Source organism: Erinaceus europaeus, chromosome 4, assembly GCF_950295315.1.
Source record: "Erinaceus europaeus chromosome 4, mEriEur2.1, whole genome shotgun sequence".
Lineage (NCBI taxonomy): Eukaryota > Metazoa > Chordata > Mammalia > Eulipotyphla > Erinaceidae > Erinaceus > Erinaceus europaeus.
The window spans coordinates 100227981-100252190 of record NC_080165.1 but is presented as its reverse complement, the minus strand read 5'-3'; the positions used below and the strand labels follow the sequence as shown (position 1 = coordinate 100252190).

The 24210-nt window shown below is 54.5% G+C and overlaps 3 protein-coding genes across 6 annotated transcripts; 2 read left to right on the top strand and 1 right to left on the bottom strand.

Annotated features, from left to right (window-relative positions):
- Positions 1-78: 78 nt before the first annotated feature.
- USP5 (ubiquitin specific peptidase 5) lies at positions 79-15710 on the top strand. 3 transcript variants are annotated; one of them, XM_060190146.1, is made up of 20 exons: positions 79-250; positions 2771-2896; positions 5267-5333; positions 5520-5653; positions 5744-5889; positions 6101-6285; positions 6751-6845; positions 7657-7850; positions 8837-8908; positions 9189-9276; positions 9388-9513; positions 9937-10090; positions 10334-10508; positions 11011-11099; positions 11991-12182; positions 12646-12789; positions 13103-13248; positions 13644-13797; positions 14130-14210; positions 15109-15710. In XM_060190146.1, the coding sequence occupies exons 1-20, from the start codon at positions 140-142 to the stop codon at positions 15114-15116; spliced, it is 2487 nt and encodes an 828-aa protein (XP_060046129.1). In that variant the 5' UTR covers positions 79-139; the 3' UTR covers positions 15117-15710. The 3 variants fall into 3 exon arrangements, with proteins under 3 accessions (XP_060046129.1, XP_007537107.1, XP_007537108.1); XM_007537045.3 differs by having other exon boundaries at positions 80-250; positions 14130-14214; XM_007537046.3 differs by having other exon boundaries at positions 81-250; positions 11991-12113; positions 14130-14214.
- Positions 15711-16458: 748 nt separating this feature from the next.
- On the top strand, positions 16459-20071 carry TPI1 (triosephosphate isomerase 1). The gene is made up of 7 exons (XM_007537047.3): positions 16459-16699; positions 17699-17822; positions 17903-17987; positions 18063-18195; positions 18461-18546; positions 19279-19366; positions 19480-20071. The coding sequence occupies exons 1-7, from the start codon at positions 16474-16476 to the stop codon at positions 19596-19598; spliced, it is 861 nt and encodes a 286-aa protein (XP_007537109.2). The 5' UTR covers positions 16459-16473; the 3' UTR covers positions 19599-20071.
- A 98-nt stretch (positions 20072-20169) lies between these two features.
- On the bottom strand, positions 20170-22489 carry SPSB2 (splA/ryanodine receptor domain and SOCS box containing 2). 2 transcript variants are annotated; one of them, XM_007537050.3, is made up of 3 exons: positions 22376-22489; positions 21452-22198; positions 20170-20562 (listed from the first exon to the last, which is right to left on the bottom strand). In XM_007537050.3, the coding sequence occupies exons 2-3, from the start codon at positions 22113-22115 to the stop codon at positions 20435-20437; spliced, it is 792 nt and encodes a 263-aa protein (XP_007537112.2). In that variant the 5' UTR covers positions 22116-22198; positions 22376-22489; the 3' UTR covers positions 20170-20434. The 2 variants fall into 2 exon arrangements, with proteins under 2 accessions (XP_007537112.2, XP_060046128.1); XM_060190145.1 differs by having other exon boundaries at positions 22314-22447.
- Between the last annotated feature and the right edge of the window lie 1721 nt (positions 22490-24210).

Sequence of the window (24210 nt, the reverse complement as noted above, 5' to 3'; positions counted from 1 at the left end):
GCTCTGTCCAACTGCCAGTCTCGCGCGTCTTTCCTTCGGCGCATGCGCCCACCGGGAGCGTTCATAGGCGAGCCGAGGAGGGGGTGGGGAACTAGGAACGGTGGGAGCCGCTGTGTGTGGAGGAGCAGCTGCCGGTGTCATGGCGGAGCTGAGTGAGGAGGCGCTGCTGTCAGTATTACCGACGATCCGGGTTCCGAAGGCTGGAGACCGGGTCCACAAGGACGAGTGCGCCTTCTCCTTCGACACACCGGTAAGCCCCTTGCCCATGCCCGTAGCGACCACGACTTCCTTCCATCGCCCTGGTCATTCTGCCGGGCCCTGCTAGGCTGGGACGGCCGCCTCCCTGCGTTGCATCATGGTACTTGTAGTCCTCTATGTTCCGCCCTGCCTTTGGTCTTCGCTAGCCCGAGCTGGCGTGTGACTACTGCCCCCAGAAGCCCCTGCGCCCGCCTCGCCCTTCCCGGGCTCGTGGAGTACTGTGGGGATTGTAGTCACTCACGCCCTTCGTTGCCGTTCTTAGGTGGAGGCGCACTCCGACTGTCGGACTACATCCCCCAAGTGATGCCTGCAAAATGATGGGAGGTGGCCTCGCCTGCCGCGCATGGCCCTTCGGGTTTTGTAGTCTCGAGTGGGATGGATGGGGCGACCCCCACTGTTCTGGGCCAGGGTTAGGGAGGAGGACTGGGGGGTGGGGACTGTAGTTCGGAGGCGCCTGGTAGTCTGGAAGCGGCCATAAAGACGGCCGTTGCTGAGAAAGGCCGAGCTGGGGAGTCTCCTCACATGGTTACTGTGGGCAGGGGGCGGGGAGGTGGCGAGGTGGGTCGGCGGTAACACGGGGAGGAAAGCTGTAGTCGTGTTCCCTTCTGAGCGAACTGTGGCCACAGCCATGGTTTTTCCTTCCCAACGCATCAGAGGGAACCCTTGGAGAAAAAAAATATACATATACATATGCAGACGTGGTGTCTTCTTGGAGGATACTCAGGGCCCTTTCCATCTCCCACCCCTGACTCGTTAGACAAAGCCGCCACCCACACCGTGCTTCAGGTTTTCCAGGCTCCACCCGGTGCCTCCCTTCCTGCAGTTTTGCCTTCCTGTGTCGCCCTAAAACAGAGACAAGCCTGCGGCCAGGCCAGAGCCTCAGCCTGGACCGAGAGGGATCCGCCCCATCCCAGCCTCCCCTGCAGCCCCGCTGGGCCCTGCCCAGTGTGTTCAGCCCCTCCAGCTCGTGGCAGGGAAAAGTGCAAGTCAGAGTGAAAAGACTTGGTTACGGCATCGCAGGTGCTGAGTATGGCAGCATGAGCCAAGGCCCAGCTCAGGATCATCACTGTGATTTGTGGTGTGCTTGGTCTGCCTGGCTTTGACCTGAGTCTCGGGCAGTGCTGTTCAGAAATCCGCTTTTTGGCTGAGCCGAAGGAGGACTGCTCAGGGAAGGGCTCCAGGTTCCCAAGTCCTGGCAAGACAGATGCCTCTTCCTTCCTTGTGAGCCCTCACACGTGTCCAGGTTTGTCAGACTCCTGGCTGGGGGAAACCCCTCTTTTTCCCTGAGAGAAAAGCAGTTCTTGGTTGCCAGCAGATGGCAGAAGGCAGTGAGTCCCTCTTTATGCTCCTGCCACTCTCCTCAGGAATGGCTTTGAGTGATCCAAAAGGCGTTTCTGTATTCTTACACTTTCCTTCTCCCACCCCAAGTCAAGAGATCCCCTGGTTGCTTTGCAGCCCAATGTCTGGCATAGTGGATGGTGTTCAAATTGGGTTTGAGGAAGAAAGAGGGCAGATTTGATTCGCCTGGTACCTGTTCTGTTTGTTCCTGAACAGTGTAACTCATACTGTTCCGGGAGCATCTGTGGGACCTCGAAGTGCCTTAGACTGTGCCCTGTTTCTCATATCACTGGAGAATTTTTCAAGGCCAGTGAGACTTTTAATCCAGGAGGAAGATGACTGCCATTGTTCAGAATCTTGGATCTGATAGGAGATTTTATTGTTATCTCTGATTTCCTCCTCCATTTTCAGGCTATTCACAAAAACAGGGCCAGCCCTTCCCTCCCCTGCCCCACCCCCCACACCGCTGTCCCCAAAGCAGTGTTGTAAGGTGGAGGCTTGTTTTTCTCTGTTTTCTTCCTGGCTTATGCGTATTGTCACTGCCTCACCAGGTGATGCTGGACCCTGCTGGGGAGGGGATAACTTTGTGCTTGGAAACTGAGGGAACTGGTGTGGGGAGCTGATTTGTTGGTCAAAGCAGAGGCAGCAGGGTGGTGTCTGGAGAAGGCTGGGCTTCAAGTCACTGCCAGTCTGGGTCCAGGTTTAGCTGGAGAGCTTGGCCAGCTGTGCTCTTCAGACACTGGACCCTTCACCTGCAGTCCAGAAGGTCCCCTGAATCGTGAAGATCAGTAGGCTGTCAAGGTGTTCGTGGTGGGGAGGTTCACTGGCTGACATGCAGGTCTTTCTGCCCGGGAAAGGGCCTTCCTCCCTGCCCCTCAGTGTTATCTCTGGCACTAGGAGTCCATAGTATTTAGTCTCCATTTAGCTCCTGGGTCTCTTGAATCCAGAAAAGAGGTAAAAGGAGTTCTCTGCAATTAACTGCAGGGTTTCACCACACAGGAAGGAGCCAGGAGGAAGATGAGCGGTAGTTGCCCAGGTGGTGCTTAATAGATGGGAAGTGGGAAGCCCTAGGTCCTGCCCCAAGCTCTGCAGGTTCCATAGCTTTCTTCTGGAAGCTAGCGTTTTACCCTCCCTGCTGGCCAGGCTTCATCCTTGCTCACCTCCTGTCTTGCAGGAGTCTGAGGGAGGCCTCTACATCTGCATGAACACATTCCTGGGCTTCGGGAAGCAGTATGTGGAGAGACACTTCAATAAGACTGGCCAGCGCGTCTATCTGCACCTCCGGCGGACCCGGCGCCTGGTACTGATGGCTCCACCAGAATTTCTCCCTTTTGTCTCTGTGTGTTGGCACCATAAAAACTCAGCACACATAGCTGAGAAATAGATCACCATGTATGGAGCATGCCCTCCCAAGCATGAACCCAGCATTTGAGCCCTGGTACCACATGGAAGAACCATAGCTCCAACACCATGGGAAACTCCATAGATGTTCCTCCTTTCTGTGTCTCCCTCTATCTATTGAGAGGGGACAGGAAGAGAGAAAAAGAAAAAAAATCATCCTGGGAACAGAAGAATCTTGCATGCATGAGGAGTCAACAGATACACACTCAGATACATGCTCTTTTTTATTATTTATTTATTAATAAGAATGATAGGAGAAAAAGAACCAGACATCACACCGGTGCATGTGCTGCTGGGGGTTGAACTTGGGACCTCATGCTTGAGAGTCCAGTGCTTTATCCATTGCACCACCTCCTGGATCACAGATACATGCATTTTTTTTTTTTTTAGCTTCATTCATTTTACTTAGCATTTAAATTGATTCCATATTTAGTTTATTACCATTCTCCTTTTAAATACTTTATTTCTTTTATCTTAGTGACACACACACACCACAGCACCACTTAGCCCTGACACATGGTGGTGCCAGGGGTTGAACTTGGAATTTCTGGGACCTTGGCCTGCAAGTCTGGTATACAAGTCATCGTGCTATTTCTGCCCACCCTCGTTTTTTTATTCCATGCCAGGGATTGAACCCAAGATATCATTCGTGTGAAGTATATGTTCTCTCACTGAAAAACCTGTGGAACCTAGTTGTTTGTTTTTTACCTTTTTCCCTTTTTGTTGCCCTTGTTGTTTTTCATTGTTGATGTTATTGTTATTGTTGTTAGGACAGAGAGAAATGGAGAGAGATTGGGAAGACAGAGAGGGGGAGAGAAAGAGAGACACCTGCAGACCTGCTTCACCCCTTGCGAAGCGATCCCCTGCAGGTAAGGAGCTGAGGGCTCAAACTGGGATCCTTATGCTGGCCCTAGCACGTTTGCACCATAAGCTCCTAGCCCGCTGCACTATTGCCCAGCCCCCTGTTTGTTTTTAAGGTGAGAACATCTTTACTTCGTGTGTTGCTGGGACTTCCCCACTCCAGGGTGACTTTCTCAGGAAGAGACAGAAAGGGAAAGCACTGAAGCTTTCCCGAATCCCATAGACCTCCTGCATGGTGTACAGGGGTTGGGGATGGCTTGAGCCTGGGTCACGTCTGTGGCAAAGCAGGTGCCCTCCCAAGGGAGCCCCTTTGTTTAATTTTCAAGATTGGTTTATTTAATGAGCGGGAACCAGAGCACCATTCTAGCATATGTGGTGTGGGGATTAAAGTAAGGACCTCACACGTGCAAGTCCTGTGCTCTGCCACTAAACTACCTTCCAGTTCCAAACCTCTCTTTTAATTTTATAAAGATGTTTATTTACTTAGAGGACCAGGACCTCACTCGTGTGCAAATTCACTACCCCAAGCCAACTGTTCAGAAAGGGAGGGGGAGAAGGAGAGGGAGGAGACAGCATAGTGCCTCAGTGCCCCCACATAATGCTGGGGGTTCAAACCTGAGCTGTGGGTATGGCAATGCAGGCACCCTACCAGCTGACCTATCTCACTAGCCCCTTTACAATTTTTTTTATGTTCTAATTTATGAAATGGAGGGGAAGAGAGAACTCTGGCACATGGGATTCTGGGGTTCGAACTTGGGAGCTCACGTTTCAGAATCTAACACTATTTATGCTGCTACCTCTAGGACCACCCCTTTATTTATTTATTTATTTACTTATTTATTTTTAGTGAGAAGGAAAAAGAGAAATACGAGGGCAGGGGAGACAGCATGATGGTTATGTGAAAGACTTTCTTGCCTGAGACTCTGAAGTCCCAGGTTCAAGGCACTGTGAGCCAGAGTTTTGCAGTGCTCTGGTTAAAAAAAAAAAAAAAGTTTTGAGGAGTCCAGGCAGTAGTGCACTTGGTTGAGTGCAAACATTACAGGGTACAAGGACTCTGGTTCAAGCCCTCACTCCCTACCTGCAGGGGAAAACTTCGCAAGCAGTGAAGCAAAGCTACAGGCTCCTCTCTCTCTCTCTCTCTCTCTCTGTCTCTCTCCCTCCCTCCCTCCCTCCCCCCTCTCTGTTTTTCCCTTTCTCTCAATTTCTATCTCTATGCAAAATAACTAAAAGTAAAACAGAAAAATTGAGAAACCAAAGCACTGTCCCATATCCATAGAATTCTGCTTCTTTTTGTCTTTGTTGTTTTTTCATTCTCTTCCCAGAGAAAGCAGCCTCATTCTGCCCTTCCTCCCCATTTGTCACTTCTCTGGTGCTCACTGCTGGCCCTGTCCTTCCTGCCCCGTTGCAGAAAGAGGAGGACATCACCACAGGCACCGGTGACCCGCCCCGGAAGAAGCCCACGCGGCTGGCTATTGGTGAGCACCTCACTGGCCCTGGTCTTCACCCTGAGCTGCTCTGTCCTGCTTATGGGGCGACCAGGAGAGCCCTCAATGACCTGACTAGGCCTGTGACCTCATGTTCTACAGGGGACAGCTGAGGTGCTCTGAGAAGGGGGACACAACCAGTGGTACCCATCCTACTTCCCTCCTCTTCCTTCTCAGGTGTCGAAGGCGGCTTTGACCTCAGTGAGGACAAGTTTGAATACGAGGAGGACGTGAAGATTGTTATTTTGCCGGACTACCTGGAGATCGCCCGGGATGGTCTGGGGGGACTGCCTGACATCGTCAGAGATCGGGTACAGAGGATGCCGTGTGTTACCCCCGACATCAAGCCATAAGAAATCTGGAGCAAGGGGCTGGGGCGCGCTGACCCTTTGTTCCCCCAGGTAACCAGTGCGGTGGACGCTCTCCTGTCGGCCGACTCAGCCTCCCGCAAGCAGGAGGTGCAGGCCTGGGATGGGGAAGTGCGCCAGGTATCTAAACATGCCTTCCACCTCAAGCAGCTGGACAACCCAGCTCGGATCCCTCCCTGGTAAGGCCTGGTCCCGTGCCTCTGGGCACACTCCTAGAGCAGGGTCAGAAAGACCACCCTCCTGGGGGGAAAGAGGGGACATGGAGCCGGGAGAGGAAGGAGATCTGAGGTGACAGACAAGGCTTGGGGATGTCAGAAGAAGGGACATTGGTGAGGAGGAGGCAGACCCAGCCCTGTCCCACTTGGGCTCACTCCCTTCTCTCTGGGTTAGCGGCTGGAAGTGCTCCAAGTGTGACATGAGAGAGAACCTGTGGCTCAACCTGACAGATGGCTCCATCCTCTGTGGCCGGCGCTACTTCGACGGCACTGGGGGCAACAACCACGCTGTGGAGCACTACAGGGAGACCGGCTACCCGCTGGCAGTCAAGCTGGGGACCATCACACCCGATGGAGCTGGTACTGACCGCCCCCTGCCCTCCACTCCAAGCCCCAGCCACCTCCATGCTGCAGTGTGCTTTGTGAGAGAGAGGTAGAAAGAACCAGAGCATCACTCTTGGCACATTTGACAGTGGGGCTTGAACACAAAATTTCATGTTGCAGCACATCCTCCCAGGCTGAAGCAAAATGGGTTTTAACTGAGAGGAGTTTCGCTTCCTAGAAGTGGTGTCAGGATCTGTTAAGCAAGTGTGCTTTCAAACCTGCCTTACCCTTCCCCTGGGGTGGGGTCACAGTTGATTCCCATTCTTGCCCTCTTTCACCTCATCTTCCCTGACAGTGCCTCCCAGAAAAGCTTGTGACCTCACTGATATCTGAGGGGGTTCCCCAGAGTTCCCCTCATAGGAGATGCTACACCAGGGTGCTCCTGTGCTGGTGGCCGGCCTGCTCTGAGCCTCCCTCTGACATGCCTGCCCTGTGCCCTAGATGTGTACTCATACGACGAAGATGACATGGTCCTGGACCCCAACCTGGCCGAGCACCTGTCCCACTTCGGCATCGACATGCTGAAGATGCAAAAGGTGAGGTCCCCAAGTTGCCACAGGTAACCCACCCCAAGGTATGTGGGCTTCCCTTTAAAAAACTCCAGGGGGCTAGGCAGTAGTGCATTGGGTTAAGTGCGCATGACACAGATTGCAAGGACCGGTGTAAGGATCCCGGTTCAAGCCCCTGGCTCCCGACCTATAGAGAGGTGGCTTCACAAGTGGTGAAGCAGGTCTGCAGGTGTCTATCTTCCCCTCCTCTCTCAACTTCTCTCTGCCCTATCCAACAACAATAATAACAACAAGAGCAACAAAGATGGGAAAAAGTGGCCTCCAGGAGCAGTGGATTCATAGTACAGGCAACAAGCCCCTGGAAGCAAAAAAAAAAAAAAAAAGAAGAAGAAGAAGAACTTTCCAGAATCATTTCCTCAGCAGTGTAACGCTGCTGAGTACCTTATATGTGCTGTCCCGTGGGGAGTGAGACAGGCCTGGGCCTTGCTTAGACAGAAGCCAGGTGTGGATGATGGGAAAGGCAAGTGTTCACCTGAGCTGTGCTCACACACATACGTGAGTCACTGCGAACAGTGGCCTGTGACCCGGCAGGGGCCGTGAGAGCTCCCAGCAGGGAACCTGGCATGATCTAGGGGTCAGATGGAATGAAAGAAGTTCCCCCTGAAGAAGTGGTGAGGAGACTAACTGTAGGAAAACACTCCACATCTGGGAACTGGATTCATCTCCTTTCTTCAGGCAGAGGCCTCGTGAAGGCTTGGGGCCTTCTGGAGAGTGGTCCCTGCAGGGTGTCCCCTAGACCCTAGGTGAGAACCATGTGCCCCTGTTCCTTCCCTCACAGACGGACAAGACGATGACAGAGCTGGAGATAGACATGAACCAGCGGATTGGCGAGTGGGAGCTAATCCAGGAGTCAAGCGTGCCCCTCAAGCCCTTGTTTGGGCCCGGCTACACAGGCATCCGGAACCTGGGCAACAGCTGCTACCTCAACTCCGTGGTCCAGGTGCTCTTCAGCATCCCTGACTTCCAGAGGAAGTGAGTGTTGCCCTGTTCCCTTGGAGCTGCATCCAAAGGCTCTAGCTCCTGTCCTGGTCTCCAGCTCTAGACACACTCCTCAGCCGCCCTCAGTACCTCTGTGTTAGTGTCAAAATAGCGCCTGCCGCACTCTGCAGGCGTGCTCTGAGGGGAGCCAGCTCACTCTGCCACATACAGACCCTACTGCTGAGAGGAGCACCGCCTCTCAGGGTGGAACAGCTGGTCTTTATCTCAGGCCAGTGACATCAGGCAATCACCTCACACAGACTGAAAGGAGAGGGGAGGACCTAGGACACTAGGAAGGTAAAGTGCCAGGATAGCATAAAGGTTAGCATAAAGCAGCTCGGCCTCTCATTAAAAGGACCTGAGGCCTTTGTGAAAACTTTTTACTTATCAAGTTCTGGATCATAGAACATGAACCAGAATGTTACCCTTTCCCTAGACTGTCTCCCTATCTCCTGGCTCTCTCTCTTTTGGGGATGGGCTGGGAAAGAATGCCTGAGTGTGCCTTGCATGCTGACTTAGTTGAGAAGAGGAGGAAGGGCAGGCTACTGGAATGAAAGAAGTGGACTCCAGGGAGTCGGGCGGTAGCGCAGTGGGTTAAGTACATGTGGCACAAAGTGCAAGGACCGATGTAAGGATCCTGGTTTGAGCCCCCGGATCCCCACCTGCAGGGGAGTCGCTTCACAGGCAGTGAAGCATCTCTGAAGGTGTCTTTCTTTTTCTCTCCCCTCTGTCTTCCCCCCTCTCCACTTCTCTCTGTCCTATCTAACAGCGATGACAGCAATAACAACAACTACAACAATAATAAAAAACAAGGGCAACAAAAGGGAAAATAAATATGGATATTAAAAAAATGTTTTTAAAAAATAAGTGGACTCCAGGCTTCAACCACATAGGAACCTGTTCACTAACCTTGGAGTTAATCGCCCCATTCCACTTTCCTCTGAGCCCAGGCCAAAGCCTCTCAATGCTCCTTCCCATAGGTATGTGGATAAGTTGGAGAAAATCTTTCAGAATGCACCAGCGGACCCTACCCAGGACTTCAGCACCCAGGTGTACGTAGCCAGGGCCTGAGTACCAAGGCTCACGCCAGCCTCTTTAACCACCTGGAATGAGCAGCAGTTTGGATCCTGATCAGCGAGCTCTCTGATGATCGTCTCCTGGGCCTGCTGTTTGCTTGGAGTTTGCTTTCTGTGGAACCTCTGGGTCACACATTTTGCAGACTTGTCTGTGGGGGAGGGGCACCACCAGGGCTAAGTTGGGAAGGGGAAGGGGTAGCTGTTAGCTGGTCAGGAGTCCACTGAAGCTAAATGATTCTTTTGAATGCTGATGCAGAGCCAAGCTGGGCCATGGTCTCCTCTCAGGAGCGTATTCGAAGCCAACACCAGAGTCACCTGATGGAGAGCAGGGCCCAGAACAAAAGGTGAGCCTAGAAATCGCCCCTTTGAGACTCTGGAACTGTGGGGAGACTTTGAGCTCTGCAAGATGTCTAAAGAAAGAGTTCCAGCTAAATTACTGCCCCGATTCTGCCTAGGAAGTTCAAGAAGGCATCGCCCCTCGGATGTTCAAGGCCCTCATTGGCAAGGGTCACCCGGAGTTCTCCACCAACAGACAGCAGGATGCCCAGGAGTTCTTTCTTCACCTCATCAACATGGTGGAGGTGAGGGCTGGGAAGATGGCAACAGAGTACTCTTCACAGACTTCCTATCTCCCTCCTGCCCATCCTGTTCACTGTCAGCCCCAGCTCAGTCCCAGCCCTGAAACACAAGAGTCCCAGGCTCCTCTGAGTGTTCCTGTGAATAGCACCTGCACCTGAGGAGAGCTGGAACTCCAAGTGGTGATCCTACACTTGTTGGGCTCCTGGCCTAGTGAAAGATAGACCCAGGGAACTGAGCCAAGGAAGCTTCTTGTTTGTAAAAGGGGATATAAGCAAGAATCAGGAACAGGGAGGAAGGGCTTCTCATGTCTCCGTGCCTTGTGGTGTCAGTCTTCTTCCACTACCCCTCTCCCAAACCCCTAGAAACCATCTCAGCCATTTCATTCCCTGGCCTCCTGGACCTCCCCACCTGTCTCCTTTCTGTAGAGGAATTGCCGGAGCTCTGAGAACCCGAACGAAGTGTTCCGCTTCTTGGTGGAGGAGAAGATCAAGTGCCTGGCCACTGAGAAGGTGAAGTACACCCAGCGAGTAGACTACATCATGCAGCTGCCAGTGCCCATGGACGCGGCCCTCAACAAAGGTCAGAGGCCAAGGCCCAGGAGGGGTCCTGGACTGACCCAGCCAAAGGCCCAAGGCTGGGCCATGGTGGGGAGATAGGCTGAGCCTCAGCGTAGCCTGTTGGCAGAGCTGTCAAGAGTGGTGCGGCCTTACGTGGATGTACAAAGGGGGGGGGGGGAGGCTAAAGGAATTGATGGAGCATGGACACAGAGATGGTCAAGAGACAAAGCAGCACTCTGAAGGATGCACCCTGTTCTGTCACCAGAGGAGCTTCTAGAATATGAGGAAAAGAAGCGGCAAGCCGAGGAGGAGAAGCTGCCACTGCCTGAGCTGGTGCGGGCCCAGGTGCCCTTCAGCTCCTGCCTGGAGGCCTATGGTGCCCCTGAGCAGGTGGAGGACTTCTGGAGCACAGCCCTGCAGGCCAAGTCAGTTGCTGTCAAGTAAGTCCCGCTGGTCTTGGCTGAAAGTTCCAGGACAGGGCCAGGTTTAGGGGAAATCCCCAAAACTCCTCTTGCCACTTTCTTATTCTCTTGTTCCTCTGTGGGGGGACTCTCAGGGAGGTGTCACTGGGGTGAGTGGGCTCCAGGAGAACTGCAGGCCCCAGCAGGGCCCCATCTCATCCTCTGTTCTTGTGCCATCTCCTGTCACTCCCTCAGTTCTGGCAAAGCAAAGGTACTCAGAGCACAGGCATCAGTTGTAGGCAGAATTAGACTTTGCAGCAAGTGGCCCGATGTTTCGCCTGCCTCAGGCACGGGCCTGAGAGCTGAAGGCGTACTTTGGCCTTAGGGGCCACCGGCCATCACCCCTTTGCTGCTCTGGCTGTGCAGACATCCAGGTGTCCTCTGGTTCTCATACCTCCTGCCCCCTCAGAACCCAAACTGCAGGGGTTTTCAGAAGAGAACTTGGGGTTCTGTGAGTAACAGGACATTCCCTCTTTTCTAGGACCACACGTTTTGCCTCATTCCCCGACTACCTGGTCATCCAGATCAAGAAGTTCACCTTTGGCTTAGACTGGGTGCCCAAGAAACTGGGTATGGAGGCTTTGATGAGCCAGGCAGGCGTGGGCAGCAGAGAAAATGCTAGAACACGAAAAGGGCTCGACACACGCAAGCCGTTGTTTCTCTGACTGCCCTCTGGAGAGGGAAATTGTACCTTGGATGTTTAAAAATGCTTCCAGTTGGAAAAGCACTGGCTAACAATGTTAAAAAAAAAAAAAACTCCTTTGACTATAGTTAGACTTAACAATCAAGATGGTTTCATTTTGATTTCATTTTAGTTATTTTTAATTGGCAAGATGTTCCCATTGCTGTCATCTTGAACCAGCTCTTTGGGGTCTTTCAAGCAACTGTCCACCTTGAGAACTGCTAATGTATTATTATTTTTTTATATTTTATTTGCTTATTTGTTAATTTGATAGAGGTAGAGAGAAATTGAGAGGGGGAGGACAGACAGAGACCTGCAGTACTGCTTTACTGCTTGTGAAGCTTCCTCCTTTCAGGTGGGGACCAGGGGCTTGAACTTGGGTCCTTTGTGCATTGTAGCATGTGCGCTTAACCAGATGCACCACCACCTAGCCCTGAGAACTGCTGATTTAACACTGTTTCTTAGACCAGTTGAGACCCACATGAGTGTGAAGTCTTCTTGTCATGCCGCTCTTCTTTGTCCTTTCTTTATCAGTGGTAGATGCAGGACAAGAAGCCGGGCTCACAGTTATTTTATTCCACTGAGCAGTAATTAGGGTGTAATTACATTTGTTGGTTATATTCCACTGCGGGGTAGTGATGGTGGCACCTCACGGAGCTGCTCCTTAGCACAGAGCTGGGTCAAAATAGATAGGGTGATGGGGCTAGAGGTGCCACTTCCTTCAAGGAATGCTTCGGGGGCTGCTGAGGGCCCCCTCTTTCCTGCCACTCCCCTTGTAGATGTGTCCATTGAGATGCCAGAGGAGCTTGACATCTCCCAGCTGAGGGGCACCGGGCTGCAGCCTGGTGAGGAGGAGCTGCCCGACATTGCCCCGCCCCTGGTCACGCCGGACGAGCCCAAAGGTAGCCTTGGTTTTTATGGCAACGAAGACGAAGACTCCTTCTGCTCCCCTCACTTCTCCTCTCCGACATGTTAGTGACTCTTCTTCCTGCCTGTCTCTCTCCCTTGCTGGTGGGGGGGCCTCTCTGACCCTGTCCTGTGTGTTTCTCCTGTCCTCCCTTTCAAATTTCCTCTGCCCTCTCGGGCTGGACGAGGGTAGGGAAGGGGGGGTTCATCTGGCTCCCACCCCCAGCTACTCCCCCTATGCCAGTGCCAGTCTCACTGACCATTGGCTGGAGACAGGGTGCCACCCGTCATAATCAGGGCCCCTTCTGTAAGCATATGCACAAAGGGGAGTCTGCAGTCTCAGCTCTGTGCCCTCAGGATGCTGGACCCACCTCAGGCTGAGCTGTTGTGTTAGTTCCAGAAGGTGCCTGGCCCTGGGAGGAGGAAACTGCATGGAGTGGGAGGTTTTGAGAGGGTGGGTGGGGGGCTGGGAGGAGCACAGACTGTGGCCCCAGGAGTCAGGGCCCTGTGTCTCCTCCTACCCCGCAGCACCCATGCTAGATGAGTCAGTCATCATCCAGCTGGTGGAGATGGGCTTTCCCATGGACGCCTGCCGCAAAGCTGTGTACTACACAGGCAACAGCGGCGCCGAGGCCGCCATGAACTGGGTCATGTCGCACATGGACGATCCAGGTTAGATGGGGTTGGGGCATGGGTGGGATGGGAACAGCCGCCTTCCCCCAGACACTCCAACCTCTTCTCTCTCCCTCCCTCTTTTTTAAATGTATTTTTTAAAAGATTTTATTATTTATTGGGTAGAGATAGACAGAAATTGAGGGAAAGGGGAGAGAAAGAGACACCTACAGCACTGTTTCATCACTCATGAAGCTTCCCCCCCCGGAGGTGGGGATTGGAGGCTTGAACCCTGATCCTTGTACACTGTAATGTATATATGTTCAGCTGGGTGTGCCACGACCTGACCCCTTCCAACCTCTACTCTGTGCAGACTTCGCCAACCCCCTCATCCTGCCTGGCTCCAGTGGGCCAGGCTCCACCAGTGCAGCGGCCGAGCCTCCGCCGGAGGACTGTGTGAGCACCATCGTCTCCATGGGCTTTTCCCGGGACCAGGCCCTGAAGGCTCTGCGTGCCACGGTAAGGGAGTTGGGGGGGAGGAGGCAGCCAGGTCTGTCCTGTGTAGACAAAGCCACTGCTGCAGTGTGACTCCTTCTTTCTGCGGCTGGGATGGAGAAGCCATGGGGCTGCTTTTCTGATCCCTGAACTTAGTAGAAGTGACTCCCAGGCCAGGTGGTGGCACACCTGGTTGAGCACACATGTGACAATGTGCAAGGACCCAGGTTTGAGTCCCCAGTCTCCACCTGCAGGGGGAAAGCTTCACGAGTGGTGAAGCAGTGCTGCAGGTGTCTCTCTGTCTCTCTTCCTCTCTATCACACCATCCCCTCCTGATTTCTGGCTGTCCCTATCCAATAAATAAATAAAGATAATAAAAAAAAATTTTTTTTTTAAATAAATTCTCCCTTCCCTCCAAGAACAACAGCTTAGAGCGAGCCGTGGACTGGATCTTCAGTCACATTGATGACCTTGATGCAGAGGCCGCCATGGACATCTCAGAAGGCCGCTCAGCTGCCGACTCCATCTCTGAATCTGTGCCAGTGGGACCCAAAGTCCGGGACGGCCCTGGAAGTAGGTGTCCCCAGGGAACAGGGCGAGTCCAGGTTGCATCCTTAGCCTAGAGCTGTCCTGCCTCCCCCAGCAGCCAGAGGAGCCACTCCTGCTTTCCACAGATGGAACTGCTGGGCAGTTGACATAGACTTGCCCCAAATATGCCCCATGCCTACCTCCACCCCCAACTCCCCCCCCCCCCGAACTCCTGTCCCTAGTGTGAGCTGTTAGGGCCGGGCAGTGGCACACTTGGTTGAGTGTACACAGTACCTTGTGAGCTGCTGTGTCTGTCTTTGACTGCTGCTCAGAGAGTCAGTCCCCTCACCCTTCTCTTTGCCCTGTCTCCTTCCTAGAATATCAGCTGTTTGCCTTCATTAGTCACATGGGCACCTCTACTATGTGTGGTCACTACGTCTGCCACATCAAGAAGGAAGGCAGGTGAGGGGCTGGCAGTGTGCCTCCTAACGGGTGTGGTTGGTGGTGGGATTGTGGAGGGGCAACCTGGGAGGTCTGAGGAAACAGTATCTCATGAGGACACAGAGACCAAAAGGGTTTGGCTGGTGGCTGAGTTGGGCTACGTGCATTGATAAAGTTCTCGTGAACATAGCCACATTCATTTCTGCCAGCCTGAAATGATTTTTTAAAATATTTTTTTTATTATTGGATAGAGACAGAAAGAAATTGGGGAGGGGAAATAGAGAGACACCTGCAGCCCTGCTTCACCACTTGTGAAGCTTTCTCCCTGCAGGTGGGGACCAGGGGTTTGAATCTGCATCCTTGCACACTATAGTGTGAGTGCTTAGACCAGGTGCACCACTCCTGGCCCCACAGCCTGACATGTTTACTACCTAGCCATCTTCAGAGAATTTGCTGAACCCTGCCTCTTGGGAATGGGTGGGGGCTGCTATAGAACATTAGAAGGTCGGGGGGGGGGGAGAGAAAAAAAAAAAGAACACTAGAAGGTCAGAAGACACTAGGGGTAAATGAGCCTGTGGGTATGTGTTTGGTGAGGAGTTGGGGAAGGAGGGGAAGGGAGAGAGAACTTACAAGAACCAGAGTATGGTTCTGGCACACATCATGTCAGGGTTTGAACTCAGGACCTCATGCTTGAGAGTCTAGTACTTTAACCACTGTGCTGCTTCCCAGGTGGCTAAACCTGTGAGATTTGCATGTTCCTTTCAGATAGCTTTATGGGGCTCTGGAGGCCAGTAGGGGATGCTGGGAGCATTTGCTTCCCAAGTCGGCAGGACCCACAGAGGGGCTGTGTCAGGGAAACTGAAGTAGAAGCATCCAGGTGTGCCCCCAGCATTTACCCCTTTCCTTCCTCCCCAGATGGGTGATCTACAATGACCAGAAAGTGTGTGCCTCTGAGAAGCCGCCCAAGGACCTGGGCTACATCTATTTTTACCAGAGAGTGGCCAGCTAAGGGCCTGCCCCAACTCCCCTCCACTGCGGGATGGACTTCGGCCCCCCTGCTCTGGACCCTTTTTCTTTTTGTCCCCAGCAGCAGGGAAGAAGCTAGAGGCCACAGGAGAGTGGCCACACCAAGCAGGGGAGGCACTGAGAGACTTTGGGGGAGGGGGTTGTGAACCAGGAATGGGACGGAGGGGCCCAGCCGCCTACCTGTGAGGAGACTTCATTGCTTTCCCTGCCCTGGACCCCACAATGCTCTGCTTCTCTGTCCACCTGCCCAGCCTCTGGGATGGAGGGGGGGATTATCTGTGTGTGTGTGTGGGTGTAGCTTTGTGCAGCCTGTGCCCCCCCCCCCCCCCCCCGTCCTTGTTTGTTTGCTCCCCATGTGGTTGGGAAAGGAGAGGTGCGAGGGAAATGGGGACCTCACCCTCCTGCCTTGGTCTCTCCACACCCTGTCTCTTCCCTGTCCTTCTCTTGGAAAATGCCAAAACACATGATGTGAATAAAAGTACAGTAGCTAACCTGTGTCCTGTTTGGTGTCCACAAGAGACTTCTTGAAGTGGGCAGGGCAGGAAGGCCAACTGCCAAAAAGCCTCTGGGCTCAGCACCCCTGCCCACTGGCAGTAAGCAGAGTGGGGTGACAGCACACAGGAAAGATGAAGACATCTTCCCAGTTGTCGAGAGGGCCCAAGAGGCTATTTCCCAAGTCTCTCTGCAGTCTTGTTAGCCCTCAGCCAGCTGGAGCAAAGAGTGGGTACCCCTGGGGGCAGGCCTCCCCACCCCCTCTGAGCCCTGTTCCTCCTGCAGTCACTGGGGCCAGACCTTTCCTGGGTTAAAGGTGCCTGCTGGCATGGGGGTGGAGGGCTCTTTCTAGAGCTGCAGAAACTCCTCTCAGAGCCCCCTCCTCCCAGGGATGGAGGTGTGGCGCTCTTCCTAGCTGCAGAGTTGCCAGAGCACCCTCTTTCTGGGCCAGCACTGGCCAAACTAGCAGTGTGTGTTGGGGGGAGCAATTAGCTCCCGTGGGCAGCCCCTGTGACCTCTCAGGGACAGCGGTCATGAAGTGGGGTCCCCCAAGCACAGGGCCTCCAGTTCTTGCTGCCTCTGTCAGAACAAGCAACAGAGCGTGGGGGCTGAGCCCCCACCTTGGGCCCTAGAACGTTGCTACAAGAAAGGGGGCAACGTCAGAACCTTGGCAGGGGGCTGCGGGCGGGCGGGGGCTGCGGAGGGGCCGGGGCTGCAGGGGCTGGGTTTGCGGGCTGCGGGGCAGGCGGGGCGGAGCGAGCCATGGAGGAGGACTGCGAGGAGGCGGAGTTCTGCCTGACGGCGCTCTACATAAGCGGCCCGTGGCCGCGGCTGCGCGCTCCTGCTGACCTTCAGTGTGCCGGCACCACCGCCATGGCGCCCTCCAGGAAGTTCTTCGTGGGGGGGAACTGGAAGATGAACGGGCGCAAGAACAACCTAGGGGAGCTCATCAATACCCTGAATGCCGCCAAGCTGCCGGCCGACACTGGTGAGCCCCGCGCCCCAGGCGCTGTGGGGGTGATGGTGGAGGGGACAAGGGGGCACTGGATCCCCCGCCGCCCCCAGCAGGCAAGGCTTTCACAACAAAAGCAGAAGGGGCTGCCTTCTGGGGTGTGCGGTGGGACCTGGGTGCGGACTGGGGACGAGGCTGTTACGGTCCAAACAGCGACCCACCTTCAAGTGCGGACCCAGGGGTGTGTCGAGGGCTAAGGCCGCGGGCCCCGTGTAGTGGTGCGCTCGGACTGTGCCGGGAAGGAATTTCGGGGTTCCAGGGTGGGGGCAGGTGGCCGAGTGGCGGACTGGCCAGGGGCGCTGGATCGGAGGGGCACTGGGAGAGGTGGGAGCGCTGGGCCTCCTCAGGGCTGGGGCTCCGTGCACCGCCGCACGTAGTCGAAACTCCGCCCCGCACCTCTAGGGATAGCAGAGCCCCCGGCCGCCCGGCCCGCCCCTACTGCCACCTCCCAAGCACCCTGCCATCCCTCTCCCTGAGCGGCGTGGCTAGCCCCCACCTTTCACAGGGTGGCTGGGCCTGGCTGGGGACTCACACTCACTCCTTCCTGGTTCCCCCCACCCCAAGCCCCACCGCACACGCCAGAAGGCAACCCCTTCTGCTTTTGCTGTGAAAGCCTTGTCTGGTGGGGGCGGGGGGTTATTCTAGAAGAGAGGCGTGGTTGCCCCCCAGAGAATGCTGAGTCTAGGAGATGCCCAGGCCCAGAATAGCCTGGGAAATCCAAGCCACCACGGCTGTGAAAAGTGCAGAGGGCAGTACCAGGGCCACGCTTTCTGGGGTTGGGCGCCCGCCCAGCCTGGCCTAGCAAGTGAACAAAGATCATCCAGTGAGGGGGAAGGGGGAAGCCACGGAACTGAGCTGAAAAGAAGTGAAAGCCAAGGGAATCCAAAGCCCCCCCCCCCCCCCCCCCCCCCGAGGATTCAGGAGAATGAAGGATCCCTGTGATCTCATCCCGGGCCCCCACCATCTTATCCTCAGAGGTGGTGTGCGCGCCCCCCACCGCCTACATCGACTTCGCCAGGCAGAAGCTGGATCCCAAGATCGCAGTGGCTGCGCAGAACTGCTACAAAGTAACTAACGGAGCCTTCACTGGGGAGATCAGGTGAGAACCGGAGGGACAGGGACCCAGTGGAGGAAGCCATGGAGGGGCTCCAAGCTGAGTCTGGCTGTCTCCTCCTGTAGCCCTGGCATGATCAAGGACTGTGGAGCCACGTGGGTGGTCCTGGGCCACTCCGAGAGAAGGCACGTCTTTGGAGAGTCAGATGAGGTTAGTAGCCAGCAAAGCAGCTGGGGTGCCATCTTTCCAGAGGAGTGAGTGGCTCACCAGTTGTATCCTCAACAGCTGATTGGACAGAAAGTGGCCCATGCGCTGGCAGAGGGGCTCGGGGTGATCGCCTGCATCGGGGAAAAGCTGGACGAGAGGGAAGCTGGCATCACTGAGAAGGTCGTTTTCGAGCAAACCAAGGTCATCGCAGGTAGGCATGATAAGGACCTTTGAGCCTAGCCAGGTGTCCTGGCTGACCCCCTCCTCCATGCACAGAGGGTGGACGGGTCTTGATCCCCAACACAAACTGGAGGAGAAAAGAGGGTGAAAACACTTGCATCCTTCCCTGAGACAGATCCCATGTGCTGTTCCTCAGCTGCCACCAGGGGGCGGTCTATGGACAGGATTCTTCATTACCTGGGGAAGGCTGGTTTGCTAGTTCCTGTTCACCCAGCGTCTCTGATCTCGTCCCTCAGATAACGTGAAAGATTGGAGCAAGGTGGTCCTGGCCTATGAACCTGTCTGGGCCATTGGTACTGGCAAGACCGCAACGCCTCAACAGGTAATCCTACCCAGAAACCCTGCCTTCCTCCCATTCTGCTGTGATAGGTAGGACAGGGTGGCAACAGCCTTATTGTAGACAGGGGCCCCCAAGGCCAGAAGAGAGTGACTTGCCTGCTGAGCACCTGGGTGGGATGGGGTCCTGGTGTTCTGTAAGAATTATTATTTCATTCATTGATTTTGATGAGAAAGACATAAAGCGACCAGAGCACTGCTCAGCTCTGGCTCATGGTGATGCTGAGGATTGAACCTCTGACTTTAGAGCCTCAGGCATTAAAGTGTTTTGCACAACCATTATGCTATCTTTTCATCCCCAAGAATTATTTATTGGGTGGGGGTAGATAGCATAATGGTTATGCAAAGGGACTCTCATGTCTGAGGCTCCAAAGTCCCAGGTTCAATCCCCCACACCATCATAAACCAGAGCTGAACAGTGCTCTGGTTTTAAAAAAGAGAGATTTATTTATTGTTAAAATTAATGAGAGGAGAGAAGCCAGAGCAAACCATCACTTGGGCACATGTATTGCTGGGGGTGGAACTCAAAACCTCATGCTTGTAAGTCTAACACTACCCACTGTGCCACCTTCTGGGCCACTTCTGATGTTCTGACTTGGGTCTCAGGGTTCTTAACCCTCAAACCAGCATTGCCTCTTCTCAGGTGCCTAGCGTTCCCCCGCCTACCCCCTCACCCCATGGTAGGGGGAAGAGTCTTACTTGATCTGGCTTGTTCTAGGCCCAGGAAGTACACGAAAAGCTCCGGGGATGGCTTAAGTCCAACATCTCTGACACAGTGGCTCAGAGCACCCGTATCATTTATGGAGGTGAGGGGGCCTGGCCCTGTTCTGGGGTGAGGTGGGATAGGCTGAGAACAGGACTGAGCCATAGGGTGGAGTGAATTGGCTCAGCCCTGATGGAGCTCTCTCCTCCCTCCCAGGCTCTGTGACTGGGGCAACCTGCAAGGAGCTGGCCAGCCAGCCTGATGTGGACGGCTTCCTGGTGGGCGGAGCTTCGCTCAAGCCTGAATTTGTGGATATCATCAATGCCAAACAATGAGCCCCTCCCATTCCTAAGCCAGGGATTAGGTAGCCCAGAGGCTCCGCTGTGCTCCTTGCCCCTGCACATGCTTCCAATGGTGTCTGCTGCCCCTCCTGGCCTCCGCCAGGCCACCCACCACCATGTTTACACCCCTCTGCTACAATGGCTGGGACCAGGCCCATCTCCACTTGCTGTAGTTGAAACCAAGCATGTCACCAAGGTGGCATCTTCTTGACTGAGGGGTGGAGTTTGCTTGGGGAGGGGTGTGTGAGAGGGCTCCCCGCATACTCCAGTGAGGACAGGAGAAGCCATCCTCCTTCCGCCTCACACCAGGAGACTGAGAGCTGAGAGGAAACCCAGTTGTCTGCCCACTCCACCCCACCCCCAGAGACCAGGGGCATCACCATCTCCCATGGTGCCAACACCTGTGTGTGTTGTGTATGTGAGCAGTCCCTTGTGCAGTGGCAATAAACACCTGGCTTAAGGCCCCATGGTTTGTCTTTCTTCACTGCTTTCCCACAGAATCCCTCTCTTTTCTGAGGCAGCCTCAGGACCTGTGTATAGGAGAGGGGGAAGAAAAACAAACAGATTTCTAGAAGAACACATTCTATTTTTACTTGGGGGAAAGAAAAGGAAAAAAAAAAAAAAAAGACACTCGTCTCGTACCAGGCTGCCACAGCCTTGCATAACAACACCCTGCCTCCATCCCTCTGGGTGAGACTTGGGGCCTTGGGTGGGACAGGGGCACAGTCCCCTGGGCTTTACATGGCCACCCCAGACCACCAGTGCCTCTGTGCCATCCCCCAGGAAAGGGTACAGTAAAACCTCAGCAGCACAGTCCGGTGCCCCAGGGGTCACTGGTAGAGCAGGTAGCGCTTGATGGCAGGAGGCAGGGGCAGAACAGACACCTGGCCCAGCCGAGGATCCCCGAGGGCACGGCGCACACACAGGCGACTCAGGTGCAGAAGGGAGTGAGGCTCCGCTGGGAGAAAAAAGGAAGGAAAGGTAAGTTAGGGTGCAGCCTCCAACCCTACATCCTCAAGACTCCTGCTTGACTACCCTTTGCTGCTGCCTGTCCACTCCCACCTTGGCCCCCAGGAGGAGTCTGGGGCACCCTGACATTCCACATCTGCTCACTTGTGGTGGGTGGTGTCACCGAATTTACACATCCCCATTTTATTTCAGCTGGGGCCAGGGGGCTGCCATAGGTCTTGATTCTAGAAGCCTTGTGCAGAGGCTGGTGAGATGAAAAAATGGCTGTTGCCATGGCGATGGGAGAAGAGGCAGGCAAGTTCAACCTTGCCCTGACCCCAACGCAGGCCCTGCCTCCTCGCTGCTCTCATCCCTGGTGCCCTGGGCCTAGATGGCTCCTTTCTGGGATTTGACTGAAGAAGGAAGTAATAGCTCGGATCCCAGAGGAGCTAGGACACACCCTGGCAACCTGGCACTGCTAGCCTCCCTTTGGATTTAGTCTACCTAGCTTAGTACCCTTCACACCCCTTGCTCCAAGGGCTGATGTCTGCTGTTTCCCCAGACCTGCCTTTGACTTTTGTCGCTGTTGGGAGAACAGGATGGGGTGACCTGATGTGAAGACCCTTTTTTTTTTTTTTTTTTTTTTTTTTTTACCAAAGCACTGCCCAGCTCTGGCTTATGGTGATACAGGGGATTGAATCTGGGTCTTCGGAACCTTGGGCCTGATAGTCTCTTTGCATACCATTCTACTATTTACCCCGGCACAGGTGAAGACCCTTCTGCCAGTAATCAGGGCTAAGATGTACACCCATTGCCATGCCTCTTCAAGGCATTGAGTCCCACCCAAACCCCCAGCTCGAGGGACATGATGAAAGTCCCCACCCCATCCCAGGCCTCACCTCTCCTTTCACCCAGGTAGCTGATGCGGACCTGGCACTGGCCCCAGACAGCGCTCACTGCAGGGTAGAGGGTCCTGCCCTTCAGCCCGCGGAAGGCGGGCCCCAGATAGGTGCCCTCAATGGCGTAGCCCAGAGTCCCCTCCTCCATGTCCAAAACCACCAGCAGGCTCTCCGGCACCTCCAGCTGCTCCCCCTGAGGTCTGGCTGGATATCTGGGAGCCCCGGACCCCTTGCTCTGATGGTACAACTTCCCGCGCCCGATGTCCCAACCCCACGACTCGCTGTCACTGCCCAGCAGCGCCGCGTAGTGGTCAGTCTGCAGCGGGGCGCGGGCCGTGGCCACGCCCACCACGGCGTGGGTGCCCCTCTGCTCCGGCGGCCAGCGGATCTCCCAGGCGTGCAGGCCCCTAGAGTAGCCCCTCTTCCCGCGGACCCCATCAGTACTCTGGGCCACGGGGCGCCGCTCAAAACACAAGCCCCCTTCCTTGACCTCGATGTTCTCTGAGCAGTCCTTGGGGTTCCAGCCGTGGCGCTGTTGGGCCCCCAGGTCAGGAGGGGGGGCAGACAGCAGCTCCTCCAGGCCCTCGGGATAGGAGAGGTCAGGGTACGGGGCCTGCAGGGCGGGGGTCCTGCTGCTGCCCCCCGCCAGGGCCGTCTGGCCCATGGAGGTGAGGAGCTAGCTGGAGGACCCCCGAAAGTCTTGCGGACGTGGCTCTTCGGAAAGTCGAGCTCGGGTCCGGGTTGGACCTGGAAAGGAGGCGGAGAGGAGGTGTCAAGTGAGGTGGGCTCCCTCTCCCGCCCCTCTCCAAGCCCCGGAGCCCGTCACCAGCCCACACCCCGGCCCCAGCTCCCCGACACTCGCAAGTCTGGCCCCTGTAGGGTGTTCCCCTTGTCCGCGCCGTTGCCCCCATCACCGCCCCGAACCTCGCTCGGTTCCCGAGGCCGGGAGAACTCCGGACCCTGATAAGGACAAGAACCCAGCAGACTACAGGCGAAGTGAGCCGGCCGCCGGCCGCTTCCGCCTCCGGCCACGCCCCCTCATGGACACGCCTACTGGGCGGTCAAACCTCCGTCTCACCGCCCAGGCCACGCCCACAAGGTTACTACGCCAATAAGGAGGCCACATCCCTCCTGGAGGCCACGCCCCCTCGGTGAGAAAGCGCTGGGCTAGTCCAGGCTCGAATTGACCGCACAGTGGAATTGTCGCTTTTCTGTTCTACTGCCTCGACCGTTGAGCCACCTGCTCTCGCTTCCCTGAAGATGAGGGCCCGTGGGGTCAGGGAGGGACCTGGCGTTGTTTCCATTCCCCTGTGATTCTGGGTTACTGTTTCTGTCCTGCTGGGAATCTGGGCAATCCTGCAGGTGTTCCCAGACCTGGGGGAGGCTGCCCAACTTCCCTAAACCTGTTTAGAGAAATGGTGCTGGGGGTGGGGATGGATAGCATAATGATTATGCAAACAGACTGTCATTCCTGAGGCTCTGAAGTCCCAGGTTCAATCCCCTGCACCACTATAAACCAGAGCTGATCAGTACACAGGTAAAAAAAAAAAGAGAGAGAGAGAGAGAGAGAAATGATGCTGACATTACCTTCAGAGAGTCCTCATGGAGTTGAAATAGTACAGGTATTTCCTCGCATCAAACTTGAGGCACAGAATACACTCATTATGCATAGCTCTTACTTTTAGTTTAGAATGGTAGTGAAGCGAGAGTCGAGCGGTAGCGCAGCGGGTAAAGCGCATGTGGCGCCAAGCACAAGGACAGCGTAAGAATTCCAGTTCGAGCCCCCGGCTCCCCACCTGCAGGGAAGGCACTTCACAAGCGGTGAAGCAGGTGTCTCATCTTTCTCTCCCCCTCTTTATCTTCCCCTCCTCTCTCCATTTCTCTCTGTCCTATCCAACAACGACATCAATAACAACAACAATAATACAAAAAGGACAACAAAAAGGGAATAAATAAATAAATATTTAAAAATCTTTATATAGGGAGTCGGGCTGTAGCGCAGCGGGCTAAGCGCAGGTGGCGCTAGGACCCGCATAAGGATCCTGGTTCAAGCCCTGGCTCCCCACCTGCAGGGGTGTCGCTTCACAAGCGGTGAAACAGGTCTGCAGGTGTCTATCTCTCTCTCCCTCTCTCTGTCTTCCCCCTCCTCTCTCCATTTCTCTCTGTCCTATCCAACAACAATGACAACAATAATAACTACAACAATAAAACAACAAGGGCAACAAAAGGGAATAAATAAATAAAATAAATATTTTTAAAATCTTTATATATAAAAAAAAGACCATGAAAAATGATGAATGAAATAGTGGGGGTTGTATTGTTAAATGGGAATCTGGGGAATGTTATGCATGTACAAACTATTGTATTTACTGTTGAATGGTAAGCATTAATTCCCCAATAAAGAAATAAATTATTTAAAAAAAAAAAAAGAATAGTAGTGAAGGCAGGTGACCAGAGCCAGGCTGGCAGGGTGTGAACATCAGAAAAGCAGTGTACAGGTGACCCTGAGCAACTCTAACCCTTGTCATTCCTCTTGTCAGACACAGGTACATGTCCCTGTAGGTGGGGACCTGGGGCTTGAACCCCAGTCCTTGCACATGATAACATGCACACTCAAATAGGCACACCACCACCTGGCCTCACTTTCTTCTTTTTTCCCACCAGGATTATCACTGGGGTTTGCTTGATGCCTCCATGATGATTCCACCACTCCCAACAATCATCCCCCCCTTATTTATTTATTTTTTTAAAGATTTTTA

Coding starts and splice junctions, on each gene's coding strand:
- USP5 (XM_007537045.3), top strand. CDS start 140: ATGGCGGAGCTGAGTGAGGAGGCGCTGCTGTCAGTATTACCGACGATC. Junction 6,286..6,750: donor CATCACACCCGATGGAGCTG/GTACTGACCGCC, acceptor CCTGTGCCCTAG/ATGTGTACTCATACGACGAA. Junction 8,909..9,188: donor CAGGACTTCAGCACCCAGGT/GTACGTAGCCAG, acceptor ATGCTGATGCAG/AGCCAAGCTGGGCCATGGTC.
- TPI1 (XM_007537047.3), top strand. CDS start 16,474: ATGGAGGAGGACTGCGAGGAGGCGGAGTTCTGCCTGACGGCGCTCTAC. Junction 16,700..17,698: donor CAAGCTGCCGGCCGACACTG/GTGAGCCCCGCG, acceptor TCTTATCCTCAG/AGGTGGTGTGCGCGCCCCCC. Junction 19,367..19,479: donor CACCCGTATCATTTATGGAG/GTGAGGGGGCCT, acceptor CCTCCCTCCCAG/GCTCTGTGACTGGGGCAACC.
- SPSB2 (XM_007537050.3), bottom strand. CDS start 22,115: ATGGGCCAGACGGCCCTGGCGGGGGGCAGCAGCAGGACCCCCGCCCTG. Junction 20,563..21,451: donor CTACCTGGGTGAAAGGAGAG/GTGAGGCCTGGG, acceptor TTTTTCTCCCAG/CGGAGCCTCACTCCCTTCTG.